Below are 17,204 nucleotides of genomic sequence, written 5' to 3'. Positions count from 1 at the left end.
TGTCCGCGCTGCGCTGGTTCCGTGACAGAACTCATATTCAAAAATAACACGAATTTTGACTTACGATTTCACAAAAATTGCTCTAAAAATTTTTGAGAGATAATCACAGGCCACAAGATGTGTTTGAAAGAACGAGGCTGTGCCTTCATAATAAACAGGAAGTGCCAGGGTGAAATGTCAGAGATGTCAACTGTCTAACTCAGTACCTAAGGAAATAGGACATTTCGTGCTTAATGACCTAATGGCCTCATTCAACAGTTCCTAATCGTTTGCATTTTTGGCAATTGCTTTATGTATATATATAATGTTACTTGTCATACCTAAAATGTGAGCATGTAATATAATGTATGACTCCAAAATCTTAGCTGCATGACCAGACGTATGCAGCAAACTCATGCTCCCGGGGTAACCTTCACGCCATTCCTTCCCTCTGATTACAGACGCCCATTTTTGTTTGTTTGTTTGTTTTGGTTTGGTTTGGTTTTGGTTTGTGTGTGTGTGTGTGTTTTTTTTGTTGTTGTTGTTGTTTTTTGTTTTATTTTGTTTTTGAGACAGAGTCTCACTCTGTTGCCCGGGCTAGAGTGCTGTGGCATCAGCCTAGCTCACGGCAACCTTATACTCCTGGGCTCAAGCAACCCTCCTGCCTCAGCCTCCCGAGTAGCTGGGACTACAGGCATGTGCCACCATGCCCGGCTAATTTTTTTACATATATATATAATATATATATATTTTTTTTTAGTTGGCCAATTAATTTCTTCCTATTTTTAATAGAGACGGGGTCTTGCTCTTGCTCAGGCTGGTCTCGAACTCCTGACCTGGAGCGATCCTCCTGCCTCGGCCTCCCAGAGTGCTGGGATTACAGGCTCGAGCCACCGCGCCCAGCCAAGGATGCCCATTTTTATTAGCCGGGGCGTGCGCCCGCAGCGTCTCTTGCTGCACATACGATCACACACATGCACAAGCCGCACTCTTCTCCCTCTTGCACGTGAGGGGCGCCCTGCAGTGTTGCCCTGTCGCTCACCCGCCGCCGTCCCCACGACCGCTCTCACTCGCGTTCCCAGCGCAGGGCGCCAGCCGGTGCCCACGGACGTGCGGGCTGCTCCCAACCCGCCGCCTCTGCAATGGCACCGCAACACGTAGCCGCGCGCACACGTCACCCGCCTGTGTCTCAGCGGGATTTTTAACGCAGCTGCGGCCCGTCGCGGCCGGTGAGGCTGTCGGGAGCGCTGCCGTGGGACCCGTCTCAGCGCGCCGCGCCGTTTCTGCGTGACTCCCCTCGGGCCGCGGCGCAGGAAAGGCTTGAGCGCGGCGATTCTGATAAAGCACCACCCACAGCAGAACCGTGCCAGCATCCGCCCATCGGGGCCTGGCACCAAGAGGACGCAATGAGGCCCGCCGGTACAGCGCCGTGCGTGGCGGGGAAGGCCCCCGGGCCTGGCGCTTGGCGTCTGGGGCCCCGTGACCGGCTGCCGAACAGCAGAACCGCGGTCCCCGCTGTCCCGGAGGCTGGAGGTCGGAGGCCGGCGTGGGCAGACCGTGCCCCTCGGGAGGCTGCAGGGGCATCCTCACCTCTCTGCGGTTCCGGCGGTCACTGGCGATCTTCGGGGTCTGCGTCTTGGAGCTGCGTCCCTCCAGACCCCACCTCTGCCCTCACGCGGCCTCCCGGCACCGTGCGTCTCAAATGGCCCCGTCTCCTCTCACCAGGGCCTCAGTCTCCTGTCTCCGTCCGTCTCAAGACCTTGAACTTACACCTGCGGAGCCTTTTTCCAAATAAGGGCCCGTTCGCAGGTTCGGGGGGGGCATGTCTTTCGGGGCCACCGCTCAGCCCACTGCACCTGGCGAGGCACCCGGACAAGAGGGGAGGGGGAGGGGGCCCAGGCCCAGAAGAGGAGCCACCCACGGGGGCTGTGGCAGCCGGGGGCCCGGCGCCGCCTCTCCGTGGCACGGGGCAGGGGACTGGGGCTCCTCCCCCCCAGCCCCTCTCTCCTGCTGTGAGCCAAGCCCAGTTCAGGGCTGCCGGGCACTGCGAGCCCTTGGGGCAGAGAAGAGCCGGCACCAGCTGGGGCGGGGAGGAGACGCCCAGCCCAGGAATCCCACCGCCCCGCGCCACCCCTCCCGCCCGCCTCTCGTTCCAGGCAGTGGACTACGAGCTGAACAGAGCCTTCATGCTGACGGTGATGGTGTCCAACCAGGCGCCCCTGGCCAGCGGGATCCAGATGTCCTTCCAGTCCACGGCGGGCGTGACCATCTCAGTCATGGACCTCAACGAGGCCCCCTACTTCCCCTCCAACCACAAGCTGATCCGCCTGGAGGAGGGCGTGCCCACGGGCACCGTGCTGACCACGTTTTCAGCCGTGGACCCCGACCGGTTCATGCAACAGGCCGTGAGGTGGGTCCGCGGGACACAGCCCCCCCCCCCCCCCGCACCCTGCCCTCGTGCCCTCCGGAAGTGGCTTCCAACCCTCAGGCCCCCACTTCCCATGCATAAGAGTCCAAAATGCCCAGTGAACCCCACAACCCAGAAACTCGGGCAGGTGGGTGGGGTGTCCTGACCCCAGGTGTCTTTCCAGGCAGGGAGCCGCAGCAGCCCCGACCGGGGGACAGCTGGGGCCCGGAGTGCCCATCGGGGTTTGCAGGGGGAGGAGTGGGAAGTGTGCAGGCATCGAGGCGGGTTCTGATCCTGCTGCACTCTCGCTAGCTGTGTGACTTTGGCAAGTCACCTACCCTCTCTGTTCCTCAGTGTCCCCATCTGTGACATGGACACGGTGAGCACAGCTTCCGAGGGGCACACAGCAGGTGGGGGAGCCCACCCCAGCCAGAGCTCAGTGACCACTGGCCGCTGCCGTGGCCCGTCCCGCTGGGGCCGGTACAGGGGGAGGGCCCGGCTGCAGGCGCCCCAGAGAGCGGAAACACGGGTCTGTGCCTAGATGTGCAGCTGGCAGGTGACCCCAGGGGCAGGAGGGCCCGGGGTCCGGGGCAGCTGCTCGCCCAGCCCCCGCCTCCCCCACGTCCTCTCTCCGCAGGTACTCGAAGCTGTCGGACCCGGCGAACTGGCTGCACATCAACGCCACCAACGGGCAGGTCACCACGGCGGCCGTGCTCGACCGCGAGTCCCTCTACATCAAGAACAACGTCTACGAGGCCACCTTCCTGGCGGCTGACAACGGTGCGCCCAGCTCGGGGAGGCGCTCTCTCCGTGGCTGTCCCGTGGCTGCTTCCGTGGGCCAGGAAGGGCCCGGGCCAGGGAGGGCTGGGGGTGGGCAAGGTGGTGTCTGCACCGACGCTGAGTCGGGGCTCCTTGTCCCTCACGGTCCCCAGGGGGTGCCCCTCCACCCGGCCACACTCCAGTCGTCCACGTGACTGCCCTAACCCGCTCACTTGCCCTGATCCGTGGCTCCTGCTGTCACTCACTCACTCACCCGTGGGCGCCAGGGCAGTCGGGGACGGTGGCGACAGCCTTGCCTAACTCGGCGACATGACCAGCTGCTGGGCTCCCCGAAACCGAGGCGGCCCTAGAACCAGCCCCCTAGTCTCAGCGCCTCCAGCCCGCTGCGCTTGCCAGGGACCAGAGAAGACAGGGCGGCCCCGCCCCGAGGCTCAGCAGCCCCGTCCCCAGGCAGCGCCTGGGGTGCCGCCTCTGCCCGACCACCCACGACGCCTGCACGCTCAGCCGCAGCAGGGGCAGGGACTGAGGCCCCGGGGGCCCCGAGAAGGCGGCGGGGGGGCAGGGAGGGCCAGGGCAGGTGATGAAGGGGGACCCCAGGAGCCTGGGTGGGAGGCTGAGGACAGGAGGGGCAGAGGCAGCAGGGAGAAGGTTCCGGAGCGCTCGGGGCGTTCTGAGGGACATGGGCGGTGTCTGGAGGAGCGAGGTGCTCTGTCGGCGAGTCCCTGTGCCCGTCCCCAAGTGGTCACGCGCCCGTCCCACAGGGGTCCCCCCGGCCAGCGGCACGGGGACGCTGCAGATCTACCTTATCGACATCAACGACAACGCCCCCGAGCTGCTGCCCAAGGAGGCGCAGGTCTGCGAGCGCCCCAGCCTGAACGCCATCAACATCACCGCGGCCGACGCCGACGTGGACCCCAACATCGGCCCCTACGTCTTCGAGCTGCCCTTCGTCCCGGCCGCCGTGCGCAAGAACTGGACCATCACCCGCCTGAACGGTGAGCAAGCGCGCGGGGGCCCACGCCCAGGGCGGCCAGCCCGGGTGACCGCGCGTGGGTGCAGAGCGCGAGCCGGAGTGGCGGGGCCCCCGCGAGGGCCGTCCGGGCTGTGGCTCCCGCAGCCGCCCGCGAGTCTCCAGCCGTCTGCCCGGCTCACGCCTTCCCGCAGTCATCCTGGTTTCTCGCAGTCATCCTGGTTTCTCGCGGTTGTAACGAGCTCGGCCAAGAGCGTCCCCGCAGCTGTGGCTGCGAGCGTCCCCTCCCCGGCTCCCCGCTGACGGGCCCTGACCACGGTCTCCAGACCCGGTCTGTCGTGTGCACAGGCACCAAAGGTCTGGCGTTCAGCGGCAATGAGAAAACGCCTTCTAGAAACTCACGCCAACGTCTCCCTCCACCAGGAGGGGCCTGTCTCCTCAGACCCTCACCAGCACTGAATACGACTCTTCTAAAGAGCCTTTTGCTGGCCGGGCATGGTGGCTCACGCCTGTAATCCTAGCACTCTGGGAGGCTGAGGCAGGAGGATCGCTCAGGGTCAGGAGTTCGAAACCAGCCTGAGCAAGAGCGAGACCCCGTCTCTACTAAAAATAGAAAGAAATTAATTGGCCAACTGATATATATATAGAAAAAATTAGCCGGGCATGGTGGCGCATGCCTGTAGTCCCAGCTACTCGGGAGGCTGAGGCAGGAGGATCGCCTGAGCCCAGGAGTTGGAGGTTGCTGTGAGCTAGGCTGACGCCACAGCACTCTAGCCCGGGTGACAGAGCAAGACTCAGTCTCAAAAAAAAAAAACAAGCAATTTGACAATTTTATGGTCAAAATCATTTTTTTTCCACCTGCATCTCGACACCAGTGGACGCTGTTCCCCGTGTTTATCGGCAGTTTTGTCCCCGCCGTGAATTGCCTGTTCCACATCTTTGCCATTTTTCTGCGGGGAGGATTTTCTCTAATTAATTTGGCAAAACTCTTTATATATTCAGGAAATTATTTCTTCATGCCACACGCAATTGCTCTGTCCCGGCATCCCCGGCGTCGCTGAGCTCAGCGCGTGCCGTGGCGTGTGCGCGGGCGTGTGCGTGTGCCGGCCAGGCGGAGGCTGCAGATTCTCGCGGGAGCGGCCTGGCCCTTCCCGGGGAGCCTGGCTCGCGGAGGGCTGAGCGCCCGCCTGCCTCGCTCCAGGTGACTACGCCCAGCTCAGCCTGCGCATCCTCTACCTGGAGGCCGGCATGTACGACGTCCCCGTCATCGTCACGGACTCGGGGAACCCGCCCCTGACCAACACGTCCATCATCAAGGTCAAGGTGTGCCCGTGCGACGACAACGGCGACTGCACCACCGTGGGCGCCGTGGCGGCAGCTGGCCTGGGCACTGGCGCCATCGTGGCCATCCTCATCTGCATCCTCATCCTGCTCAGTGAGTGTGGCCGGGCGCGGGGGCGGGCGGGGCGTGTGGAGTGCCAGTCTCCGTCCCAGGGTGGCCAGGTGCAGGGTGGGGCATCACAGGTGCCAGTCCCCGTCCCAGGGTGGCGGGTACAGGGTGGGGGGCGTCACAGGTGCCAGTCTCCGTCCCAGGGTGGCGGGTGCAGGGTGGGGCGTCACAGGTGCCAGTCTCCGTCCCAGGGTGGCGGGTGCAGGGTGGGGCGTCACAGGTGCCAGTCCCCATCCCAGGGTGGCCGGGCGCGGGGGTGGGGGGCGTCACAGGTGCCAGTCTCCGTCCCAGGGTGGCGGGTGCAGGGTGGGGCGTCACAGGTGCCAGTCTCTGTCCCAGGGTGGCGGGTGCAGGGTGGGGCGTCACAGGTACCAGTCTCCGTCCCAGGGTGGTGGGTACAGGCAGGGCCATGCTGGCCCCACAGCCCTCATTTCACCTGCTGGGAACCTTCCAGAAACCCCACCGAGCTGGTTGCCTGCTAACAGGAGCTGGGGCCTCCCTCTCGCTCAGTCAGGCGTGGGGCGGGGCTCAGGTGTGGGGGCGGCTGGGTGGGGTCCCCCGAGGCCCCTCTCCAGGGCTCTGTGCTGCCTCCAAGGCCAGGGTCCCCACCCAGAGTCCCGGACTCCCTCGCTGGCTGGCTCAGGTCACAGGCACGCCCGGAACCAGTCACCACCAGGGAAGAGGTGCTGACAGCCCCACCCTGGTCCTGCACCCCCACAGTCTCCTGGGTTTTCCAGAACCACGTGGGTCCCCAAACAGGAGGAAGGCAGCGGGGCAGGGGCCGGGTGCTGAGAAGCGCCCCGTGTGCCCTGTTCCCGTCCTCCCTCTGGACAGGCGCCCGGGGAGCTGGTGGGGGGCAGGGAGGGGCGGGGAGGGCTTAGCCCCGTCCGCTTCTCCCCCACCCTCCGTGGGGGGGGGGGGCAGGTCCCACTCCTGCCTCCTGCAGACTCAGCCTGTGGCCAACCGAACTCACCAGGGACTAAAGTCAGCCATGTGCAAGGCCGCCTGTTTGCGTGGCCTCTGCTGCTTTTGCATCTCTGTAAACGCTGGCGTGCGTTTCCAAGGCTTCTGTGACGGCCATGCCAGCCCGGTGGGCTTCTTAGTTCCGGAGCCGGAAAGCCTCTCAGGGGCTGGGAGGGGGCCCGGGGCAGAGGTGGGGCCTCGTCCTCAGAGGGGTCCCTGCCGTGAGGACGTGCCAGGGCCAGCACTGACAGCAGCACGGGGCAGGGAGTGGGGCCCAACCCAGGGAGCCCGGGCCACTGCTGCAGGGCAGAGGGTCGGCCAGGGGCCAGGGTCAGCAAGCAGAGACGGCAGCAGGCCCGGCTTCTGCCCAGCGTGAACACCTCGGCCCCAGCAGGGAGCACTAGGGCCGTTTGGGTGGCCCCTCCTGGTCCCTCTTCAGCCTGTCTCCTGGGTACATACTTGCGGTGCTGCTGGGAGCTGGGACTCGGAGCTGGCAACTGGGAGCTGGGACCTGGGAGCTGGGAGCTCGGAGCTGGGAGCTCGGAGCTGGGACCTGGGAGCTGGGAGCTGGGAGCTGGCAGCTGGGAGCTGGGAGCTGGGAGCTCGGAGCTGGGAGCTGGGAACTCGGAGCTGGGAGCTGGGAACTGGGAGCTGGGAGCTGGGACCTGGGACCTGGGAGCTGGGAGCTCGGAGCTGGGAGCTGGGAGCTGGGAGCTGGGAGCTGGGAGCTCGGAGCTCGGAGCTGGGAGCTGGGAGCTGGGAGCTGGGAGCTCGGAGCTCGGAGCTGGGAGCTCGGAGCTGGGAGCTGGGAGCTCGGAGCTCGGAGCTGGGACCTGGGAGCTGGGAGCTGGGAGCTCGGAGCTCGGAGCTGGGAGCTCGGAGCTGGGAGCTGGGAGCTGGGAGCTCGGAGCTCGGAGCTGGGACCTGGGAGCTGGGAGCTGGGAGCTGGCAGCTGGCAGCTGGGAGCTGGGAGCTGGGAGCTCGGAGCTGGGAGCTGGGAACTCGGAGCTGGGAGCTGGGAACTGGGAGCTGGGAGCTGGGAGCTGGGAGCTGGGAGCTGGGACCTGGGACCTGGGAGCTGGGAGCTCGGAGCTGGGAGCTGGGAGCTGGGAGCTGGGAGCTGGGAGCTCGGAGCTCGGAGCTGGGAGCTGGGAGCTCGGAGCTGGGAGCTGGGAGCTGGGAGCTGGGAGCTCGGAGCTGGGAGCTGGGAGCTGGGAGCTCGGAGCTGGGAGCTGGGAGCTGGGAGCTGGGAGCTGGGAGCTGGGAGCTGGGAGCTGGGAGCTCGGAGCTCGGAGCTGGGAGCTGGGAGCTGGGAGCTCGGAGCTCGGAGCTGGGAGCTGGGAGCTGGGAGCTGGCAGCTGGGAGCTCGGAGCTCGGAGCTGGGAGCTGGGAGCTCGGAGCTGGGAGCTGGGAGCTGGGAGCTCGGAGCTCGGAGCTGGGAGCTGGGAGCTGGGAGCTGGCAGCTGGGAGCTGGGAGCTGGGACCTGGGAGCTGGCAGCTGGGAGCTGGGAGCTGGGACCTGGGAGCTGGGAGCTGGGACCTGGGAGCTGGGAGCTCGGAGCTGGGAGCTCGGAGCTGGGAACTGGGAGCTCGGAGCTGGGAGCTGGGAGCTGGGAGCTGGGAGCTGGGAACTGGGAGCTGGGAGCTGGGAGCTCGGAGCTGGGAGCTGGGAGCTGGGAGCTGGGACCTGGGAGCTGGGAGCTGGGAGCTCGGAGCTGGGAGCTGGGAGCTGGGAGCTGGGAACTGGGAGCTGGGAGCTGGGAGCTCGGAGCTGGGAGCTGGGAGCTGGGAGCTGGGACCTGGGAGCTGGGAGCTGGGAGCTCGGAGCTGGGAGCTGGGAGCTGGGAGCTGGGAGCTGGGAGCTGGGAACTGGGAGCTGGGAGCTCGGAGCTAGGAGCTGGGAGCTGGGAGCTGGGAACTGGGAGCTGGGAGCTGGGACCTGGGACCTGGGAGCTGGGAGCTGGGAACTCGGAGCTGGGAACTGGGAGCTGGGAGCTGGGAGCTCGGAGCTGGGAGCTGGGAGCTGGGAGCTGGGAGCTGGGAGCTGGGAGCTGGGAGCTGGGAGCTCGGAGCTCGGAGCTGGGAGCTGGGAGCTGGGAACTGGGAGCTGGGAGCTGGGAGCTGGGAGCTGGGAGCTGGGAGCTGGGAACTGGGAGCTGGGAGCTGGGAGCTGGGAGCTGGGAGCTGGGAGCTGGGAGCTGGGAGCTGGGAGCTGGGAGCTGGGAGCTGGGAGCTGGGAGCTGGGAACTGGGAGCTGGGAGCTGGGAGCTGGGAGCTGGGAGCTCGGAGCTGGGACCTGGGAGCTGGGAGCTGGGAGCTGGGAGCTCGGAGCTGGGACCTGGGAGCTGGGAGCTGGGAGCTCGGAGCTGGCCTCCCTGGCCGCCTCTCCATCTCATGCAAGTGTCCAGCTGAGACGGGGCTCTAGGTTCTCACTCAGCGGCTCACAGTGTCGGTGGGCTCCTTCCGCTGGGTCTGCAGGGCCCTCTCTGCACAACTGGGGTCCCCTGGCCACACCTTTGGCCTTCTGCATGTGCAGGAGAGGCTGCTGGTCACACCCTGAGTGGGGTCCTTGTCACGACGCCCAGGCACGCTCCAAAGGCCTGTTCTCCGGCCTGGGTCACCCCACTCCGGGTTCACCCTCTGCTGTGCCTGGCACTTCTGGGCCGAGGGCTCCACACCAGCGGCGTGGGGTGGGGGAGGGGCGGTGGAGTGACGAGTGCCAGCGTTCACGGGGGCGCGGGCAGCGTCACCCTCCTGAGCCCGTGCAGAGCGTGGAGCAGAGCAAGGCAGTCCCAGGGCCTTCCTGGGAGCAGAGGCGCCCCAGAAAGAGCGTCCGGGGAGCAGGGCCAGGCACAGACCAAAGGGCAGGGAGGGGCCAATTCGGGGTGGGCAGGGGACCCCCCACCCACAAGCATGGGGTGAGGGGCGTGGCCTCTCTTCAGTTTCCACCAGAACTTCTGAGCCTACGCCCGGGTCCTTTGGGTTTTGGGGAAAGTCTACAGCCCACTCACCCCTCAGTGCTGGGCAGGGCTGCCCGCCTGTCCCCTGCAGCCTGCACGGACCCTCCCCAGGGGCCCCCTGGGAGCAGGACCCCTCAGGTTGCTTGGAAACCCCTCTGGGGTCCCCCCTTCCCCAGCCCCTCCCAGGCAGAGCCTCCTCCAACGTGGGGGCAATCCCTGTCTGGCCCGCTGTGATCCCTGCCCGGAAGTCCTCACTGTCACCTCCCCCGCCAAAGCCCTCACCTCCCACTAGGGCAGGCGTGACATCAGGAGGACTTCCGGGTGGGCCCCTCAGCCCGGGGTCCTCCCACCCACACAGCAAGGTGTGCGCCGAGCCAGCCCCCTCCTCCAGTGGGGTGCAGGAGGGAAATAAGTAGATAAACACCCGAAATACTCCCCCAGTGCCCAGGCAGCAGTGGCAGGGAGGGCGTGAGCCCGGCCAGCTCTGCCTCGGAAACCGCACACAGGCATATTCCTGGGCACACGGGTGTGCACCACATGCCACACACGCACTGTGCACACGTACAAATGCATGCCCTGGTTCACATCCACACCTGTACATGAGAAAGCATACACCTACACATGAAGTACATATGAAGACACACAGAGACATGCACACACAGAGCTGTGCAGACACATGTATTTGCACATATACACACATGAATACAGTGCACACACCATACACACAGATCCAAGCGCTCACACACACACATACATTCATACATGTGCATGTATAGATACATGCTTACACAGACATGAATGGAACGTGCATGCATGCGTATGCATGTTCACATGGGCACAGGCATGCACATGTGCATGCCCACAGTCATACTTGTATGCATGCATTGCATGCCTGCACAAGCATGCCCACACGGACACACAGAGGCGAGCACACGCACACGGGCACACTCTGCTCACGGCGCCCTCCCGCAGCCATGGTCCTGCTGTTCGTCGTGTGGATGAAGCGGCGGGAGAAGGAGCGCCACACCAAGCAGCTGCTTATCGACCCCGAGGACGACGTGCGCGACAACATCCTCAAGTACGACGAGGAAGGCGGCGGCGAGGAGGACCAGGTGGGACCGCGGCCCAGGCCTCCCCACTCGCGTTAACCGCAGACAGTCGGCCTTTTTCTCGGCGTGACACTCCCGTGTGTGGAGGCCGCCCAGTGCCAGGGACAGGGACCGCGCCCAGGAGGGCGGACTCAGGGAGTCGCCCGGTTGGGGGTTGGGGGACGCGGGGCAAGTACCGAACCCCACGGCGGCTCAGGCCCCTCCACGTCCTGGCCACAAAGGGCACGGGGGAAGGGGTACGGAGCAGGCGGCCCCTCTCGTCTGAGCACGTGGGGTGGGCGCTGTCACTGAGCAGCCTGGCAGTGGGGTCACCTGGAGCGCCAGGCCACCGAGGGCAGCCCGCACAGACCTCACCTGGCGCAGCATCGAGGGAGGGGCAGAGTGGTGACCAAACGGGACGGCAGGTGCCCCCAGGGCCCAGGGCACAGAACAGGACGAGGGCACGGCACTCTGCCGCCTGTGCCTGTAACCCCTGACCCCCCGCCCTGACACCCCACCGGCCGTCCAGCCTCCCCTGACTGTGCTTGCCCCCCAGGACTACGACCTCAGCCAGCTGCAGCAGCCGGAGGCCATGGAGCACGTGCTGAGCAAGGCGCCCGGCGTGCGGCGGGTGGACGAGCGGCCGGTGGGCGCCGAGCCCCAGTACCCAGCCCGGCCTGTGGTGCCCCACCCGGGTGACATCGGCGACTTCATCAATGAGGTGGGTGCCCGGCCGAGGGGGGCCCGAGTGGGGTGTCCCTTCCTGAGATGAAACCCCATGCACACACACCCACAGGCCGGAGCGGTGCATAAGGGTGGGGACGGGGACCGGGCTCAGGGCTGGCCCTGCCACGCCAGCTGTGTGGCCCTGGGCAAGTTCCTGCCTCTGCGTCCTCCTCCATCCAGGGGCTAAGAGTCCCATCTCCGGGCAGGGCGGGCACTGGCACCCAGGGCTGGGCACAGCAGGTGCCTCCTGAGAACTTAGGCTACTTCCGTAGGAGCAGCTGTTAGGAGGAGGGGCCGTGGAGGCAGCTGGGGTGCAGCACTAGGGTGCAAGGAGCCCCTCGCGACCCGTCTGCAGCCCTGGCCCACTGCCGTGGCCACGTCCCCCATCCCCTCCCCCGTCTCCACTCACCCCTGTGCCAGGCAGGAGCAGCCCGGGGACACCTGGCCTCAGGCAGGCCTGGCCCAACCCCTCCCACCCGTGCAGCCGGACACAGCAGGTGGGAGCCAGTCCAGAGGTGACCTCCCTCCGGAGCTGCCACCTGAGCACGTGCCCAGCCTGACCTGGGGGGGTTGGAGGCCACTCGGTGCCAAAGACCCAGCGAGCAGCCTCTGAGCCCCCGTCTGCAGAGTCTGCAGCGCGCGCCACGGGCCCGCCAGCCCCCATTTTCTGTTTTTTTTCCTTGTTTTTTGAGACAGAGTCTCACTCTGTTGCCCAGGCTAGAGTGAGTGCCATGGCATCAGCCTCACTCACAGTAACTTCAATCTCCTGGCTTAAGTGATCCTCCTATCTCAGCCTCTCAAGTAGCTGGGACTACAGGCATGCGCCACCATGCCCGGCTAATTTTTTTCTATATATTTTTAGTTGGTCAATAATTTCTTTCTACTTTTAGTAGAGACGGGGTCTCGCTCTTGCTCAGGCTGGTCTCAAACTCCTGGCCTTGAGCGATCCGCCCACCTCGGCCTCCCAGAGTGCTAGGTGGCCCAGCCCCCGTTTTCATAACACGCTTCCCTGCTCCGTTCTGCGACGGCCCTTGGGTGAAACGGGAGCGCGCTTCCCCAGCACCTACTGGGTGCCAGGCCCCGTAACCCCGTCTCGCTGCCCGGGCTCCCACCCTGCCCTGGGTCCGGCCCCTGGGGCGGAGGCGGCGCAGCCCCCGCCTGACCCGCGTCTCCCTGACCCCAGGGGCTGCGGGCGGCGGACAACGACCCCACGGCGCCGCCCTACGACTCGCTGCTGGTCTTCGACTACGAAGGCAGCGGCTCCACCGCGGGCTCCGTCAGCTCCCTGGACTCGTCCAGCTCCGGGGACCAGGACTACGATTACCTCAACGACTGGGGGCCCCGCTTCAAGAAGCTGGCGGACATGTACGGAGGCGGCGACGAGGATTAGCCCGCCCGCCCCGCGTCTCGGGCGAGAGGAGAGCCGCACGGGAGGAGCGGGACTGCGCAGAGGCCGGGCGCCTCCCCCGAGACTGTCCTTGGTGGTGTCGGGGCCCCGCCCCTGCCCCGCGCCGTCTAGCATGAGCACTCACCCCCGGCGCCGCACGCCAGCGCTGCCCACTCAGTAGCCGCCCGTCACCGCAGGAGCGCGAGAGGCACCCTGTCTTAACTTGAATTTCCTAGAGCAGAAGCACTGTTTTTAAAAAAAAAAAAAAAATGAAAGTGCCTTTTGGTACACGCGTCAGATCCCCCCAAACTCAGGAGTGACCAGAGCAGACAGGCAGGTGCGCCTCCAGCCACCCGGCCCAGCCCGGCCCGGAAGGCATCAGCTAGGGGATGGGGGAGAATGTGTCTTTCTTTATTGTCTTTATTTCTTTTTTTAATTGGTCTTTTCTTAAGAAAAAGAAAGTGGGTGACTCACTTGAACAAACAAGTTTGGGGTCCAAATCCCAGCAGCCTTTGCTGTGCACAGTCAGGGTGCCCTGGGCCCCCCAGGGGTCCCCGAGCCAGCCGGGGCCAGGCTCAGCTTTCGGCCCCCGCAGCAGAAAGGTCCCCTGGGGCTGGCCAAGCCCTGACGGCCCAAGGACCCCGGATTTGGCTGTCATCCCCGTTTGTGGCCGCTCCTCCCCCATTCCCAGATGCTGTGAACAGCTGGGGCGGACGGGGTCCAAGGACCCCACTCTACCTTCCCATCTCTGCCCTCGGGCCCCCTAGCCAGCCACGGCCCCATCAGGGCCATCGGCCAGCCAGGAGAGCATGGTGTCCCAAGAAGTCACAGCTCAAACCTGCACCCCCTGACACTGGACTCCAGGGGACCCCATCAAAGGCCCCCAGAACACGCATCAGTCCAAACCCCTGTCCACTTTCCACACCTCTGGCCACCCTGGGGCCACGCCCATGTGGGGTTGCTGACCCCTTTCCGGCTGGAGACGACGGCCAGGCTCTCGGGCCTGCAGGGCATCCGGCAGCCCCCGGCCCCCCACCAAACCCCGCATGGACCTGTGCGCCTGCCCGTGGCTCCGTCTGCTCCAGAGGGCTGGCAAGAGACCCCCGCCCGTCCCCGAGCTGCCTCTGGGCTCCGCACACCGGAAACCGCCAACTCCCTTCCTTTGGACCCCTGCCAGCCGCGAGCAGCCCCCAGGGACGGGGCTGCCGTTGGCCCTCAGAGCTGTCCTTGCTCTTTCTGTGGGCGTTGGACTCTCAAGCCAGACTGGGGAGGACAGCAAAATGGGCTGTGTCCAGGGATCTCCTGGGGCAGCTCCAGCCACCTCTGCACACGGACGAGGCCATACGCCTAGTGCATCTCTCCAGGACACGGTTCTGGGCGTGCAGCCACCAGGGCAGGGCGGGAAGCAGCCTCCCTCCCCTCGAGGGGAATCCGTGCATGTGGTCAGCTTCCTGGCCCTCCCAGGCTGGGGACAGCACACTGCCCAGGGAAGGGGGTGGGGGTCCCGGAGCCCCCCTTGGGGAGAGGGATGTCTCAGCATTGACAAAGGACAGGGAGGACCCCGGGAGCAAGACCCACACCTGCTGCTGGGGGTCAGGGTGAGCCCCGGAGGGCCGGGGCGGTCGGGGCACCTGCAGGGGCAGCATGTTCTCCGCCGGGGGTCTCTAGTCCGTTGCTGTCCTCGGCCTCTGGCCTTTCCCATTGCCAAGGTCACCCCTTCTCTAAACTGCTTCGGTCCAAGCACACACGCGTGTGCCAGTCTCGTGGCATGTCCTACTGGACGTCAGGGTCCCTCCCCAAACCAAACTCATCGCCCACTCTGTGCCCCTCCACGGGTCGAGCTGGGTCACGAGCTCCTTCTCTGGCTGCTCCAACCCCCGCCATGGCTGCCCGGGGTGGGGTGCCCCTGTGCACGCAGCCAAGGAGCAGGGCCCCCAGAGGCCAAGGGGGACCGGGCTCGCGGCTAAGCTGTGCTATGCAAACGATCATGTCCTGAGCCCTGGACATGCTGGCGTCACAGCCAGGGAGCGATTGTGGTGGGTGGAGCCGGGGGAGGGGAGCTGGAATTTTCTGTTTTTGTTGTTTTGGAAAGTTCATCCTTCAGTCCGAGTTCTGAGCCTGAGGAGTGTGGGCGGGTTGTCCTCAGTGTGGCTGCGACTCCTGCCTCTGAAATCCGGAGGCCGCCCTGGGCTCCCAGGAGAGCCAGGTGCCATGTCTGCACCTGCCTCCCCCGGCCCTCCGCTCCCGAGGCCGGCCACTGCCAAGCCCCTCGCACTCTACCTGAGTCACGCAGGCTGGAGGGATGTCCCCGGCTTCCCAGGCCTGTCCCTGCTGCCCGACAGCTGGACCGCTTCCCTCCCCCACCCCCGCCAGCCCCGGGGGGCCAGAGGAAGTTGGGGCTCCCCCACCCACCCAGGTCACCTCTGAACCCGAGTTAGCGTTCGCTAGGCGAACACGCCTCCTCCGTAGCTTGTAGATATGACCGATCAGGGGACCCGCAGCACAGAGGGCGAGAGCGTGCCGTAGCTTCTTTAGGGAATTTCCGTCCTGCGCTGGCGGGACTGCGCCGTAGGGCGGAGTGGCAGGAACGGCAGGCGGCCCCCAGCCTGGGGCCGGGCGCCTGTTGGGGCCCGGGCGCCCCGACTCCTGGCCGGGCGGGTCTCTCTTTCTCGTGTGTTTCAGCACATCCAAAACGCTAGGCCTCCCACCGCCAAAGCATCAGCGTCATGGCGATGGATGGGCAGGCGCTCAGAGATGCCTCAGTTTCCCTAGTGAGAGCATCCGGCCGACACACACAGTCCGTTGAGGCCACAGCTCTGTTCTCTCCAAGGTAAAAGTCGGGGAGACGGAGTTCCCGTTTCCGCCGGCGCTGAGGGAACAGCACGGGAAGGTGCGAGCAGGCCCGCCGCCGGGCGCGGTGTGCACAGCAGGCGGACGCGGCGGCCGCCCGGGACCCGCCTCTGTGTACAATTGGAGCGCGCCTCACGTTTCCTTTCTCTCCTTTCTCCATTCTGATTTTTTTTTCTTTTGCATGTTTCTTTTTGAAAATGGACAAAATGTGTAGCAGCCCGCATGACCGTGGCTGTTTCCGGGAAAGAAACTGGAGTACGATGTGTTCACGCTGCAACGCCGAGCTTCGCGCAGTCAGACGAACGCTCCGACTTTTTTTGTAACCGTCAACAGCACAACTATTTTGTATTGTTGTTTGTATCATTTTGTACCAAAAAAAAAAAAAAAAAGGAAAAAAAAGGGCAGAGAGTGGATGTTTTCGATGTGTCGTCAGTGCCAGGCGGTCTTGGTTCCGCGCGCAGTGCCGGCTTTGCGGAGCGCGGTGTCGGGAGTGGGCGCGGCACGCTGCTCCCGAGAGTAAATAAAGTCCCCTGTGAAGCAGTCGCCTCCACCTGCCTCCGTTTTCTTTCACGCACTCAGGAAGCGGATGGCGTCTGGGGCGGCAGGGGCGGGCGCGGGAGGTGGGGCCCCGGCGGGACCCATCTGCCGGGCACGCGCTCCTCGAGCGCCGGCCCCGGGGCAGGCTCTGCTGCGGGCTCCGGGGAGGCGGCCGTGGGCCGCCCGCCCCTGCCCACGCGTGTCCAGACAGTCCGGAGTCTGCACAGGTTATGAGCAGACTCACTGAGCTCACGACCCGTCAACAGGAGCCGCTGCCCTCCGGCCTGGGCACACACGGCCCCGCGGCACGCGGAAGGCCCGGCCCAGACCCGGGACCTGCGGACTCCTTGGAGTCTGGCGCCGAGACGAGGCTGCAGGGAAGGCGCCAGCCCTCGGCCTTCACCCCTCTCCTCCCTCCCCTGCTCTGTCCGCCCAGGCCAGGCACCTGCCTGTGTGCGGGCACCCCGGCCGCATGTCCCGGCTTCGCCTCACCCCCATACATCCCTCGGCCCTTAGCACGGCGACCGCGTGGGAACACGCCTGCAGAAGAGGCCTGTGCGGCCCGGGAGGGGCCCAGGCTCTCTGTGAGCAGTCGCAGGGTCCCGGTTCCCTGAGCATGGTCTAGGGGGGCGAACACATGGCCTGTGGCCCTCGGGGACTGCTCCCCTGTGGTGGGGGGCACGGCAAAACAAGGGCAGAGTGCAGGTGCACACACACACACGTGCACACACATGCACACACGCGCACATGCACATGCACACGCACATATTGGCGTCTGGTTGCCAACCTTTCTCAGTGCAAACCCTCCCCGGCCATGGCAGACTCAGCAGGTAACACCTGAGCCCCACCACGCCAGCAGGCTGGCTCCCGGTGGGTCTCTCCCTGCCAGGCAGGCCTGTCCCCCACCCTCCGGCCTCCCGCAAGGCTCTCCCTGCCTCGGAGGGTCCCCCTCACCCTTCCTCCCCTCCCCTCTTCCCACCTTCCTCTTTCCGGCCCCGGCCTGGGCCTGGGCAGGGGCGGTGACAGGGCCCGAGTCCCTGGGCCAGGCCTCCTGGGCACCAGGGGCTGGTCTCACATCACTCTGCAGCCCCCAGGGTGGGCACAGGC

General features: G+C 65.5%; 1 protein-coding gene across 1 annotated transcript in view; it reads left to right on the top strand.

Annotated features, from left to right (window-relative positions):
* CDH4 (cadherin 4) overlaps positions 1 to 12,728 on the top strand; it is a 410,136-nt gene extending 397,408 nt beyond the window's left edge. Inside the window, exons 10-16 of the mRNA XM_020281742.2 lie at positions 2,136 to 2,389; positions 3,024 to 3,166; positions 3,928 to 4,161; positions 5,338 to 5,571; positions 10,482 to 10,621; positions 11,154 to 11,318; positions 12,507 to 12,728. Coding sequence (XP_020137331.2) covers positions 2,136 to 2,389; positions 3,024 to 3,166; positions 3,928 to 4,161; positions 5,338 to 5,571; positions 10,482 to 10,621; positions 11,154 to 11,318; positions 12,507 to 12,713 — 1,377 coding nt within the window. The 3' untranslated portion in view covers positions 12,714 to 12,728. The remainder of the gene's footprint in view (positions 1 to 2,135; positions 2,390 to 3,023; positions 3,167 to 3,927; positions 4,162 to 5,337; positions 5,572 to 10,481; positions 10,622 to 11,153; positions 11,319 to 12,506) is intronic.
* Positions 12,729 to 17,204: the final 4,476 nt, after the last annotated feature.

Source organism: Microcebus murinus, chromosome 16 (genome assembly GCF_040939455.1).
Source record: "Microcebus murinus isolate Inina chromosome 16, M.murinus_Inina_mat1.0, whole genome shotgun sequence".
NCBI classification, from domain to species: Eukaryota; Metazoa; Chordata; class Mammalia; order Primates; family Cheirogaleidae; genus Microcebus; species Microcebus murinus.
This window is presented reverse-complemented; position numbering and strand designations above follow the sequence as displayed.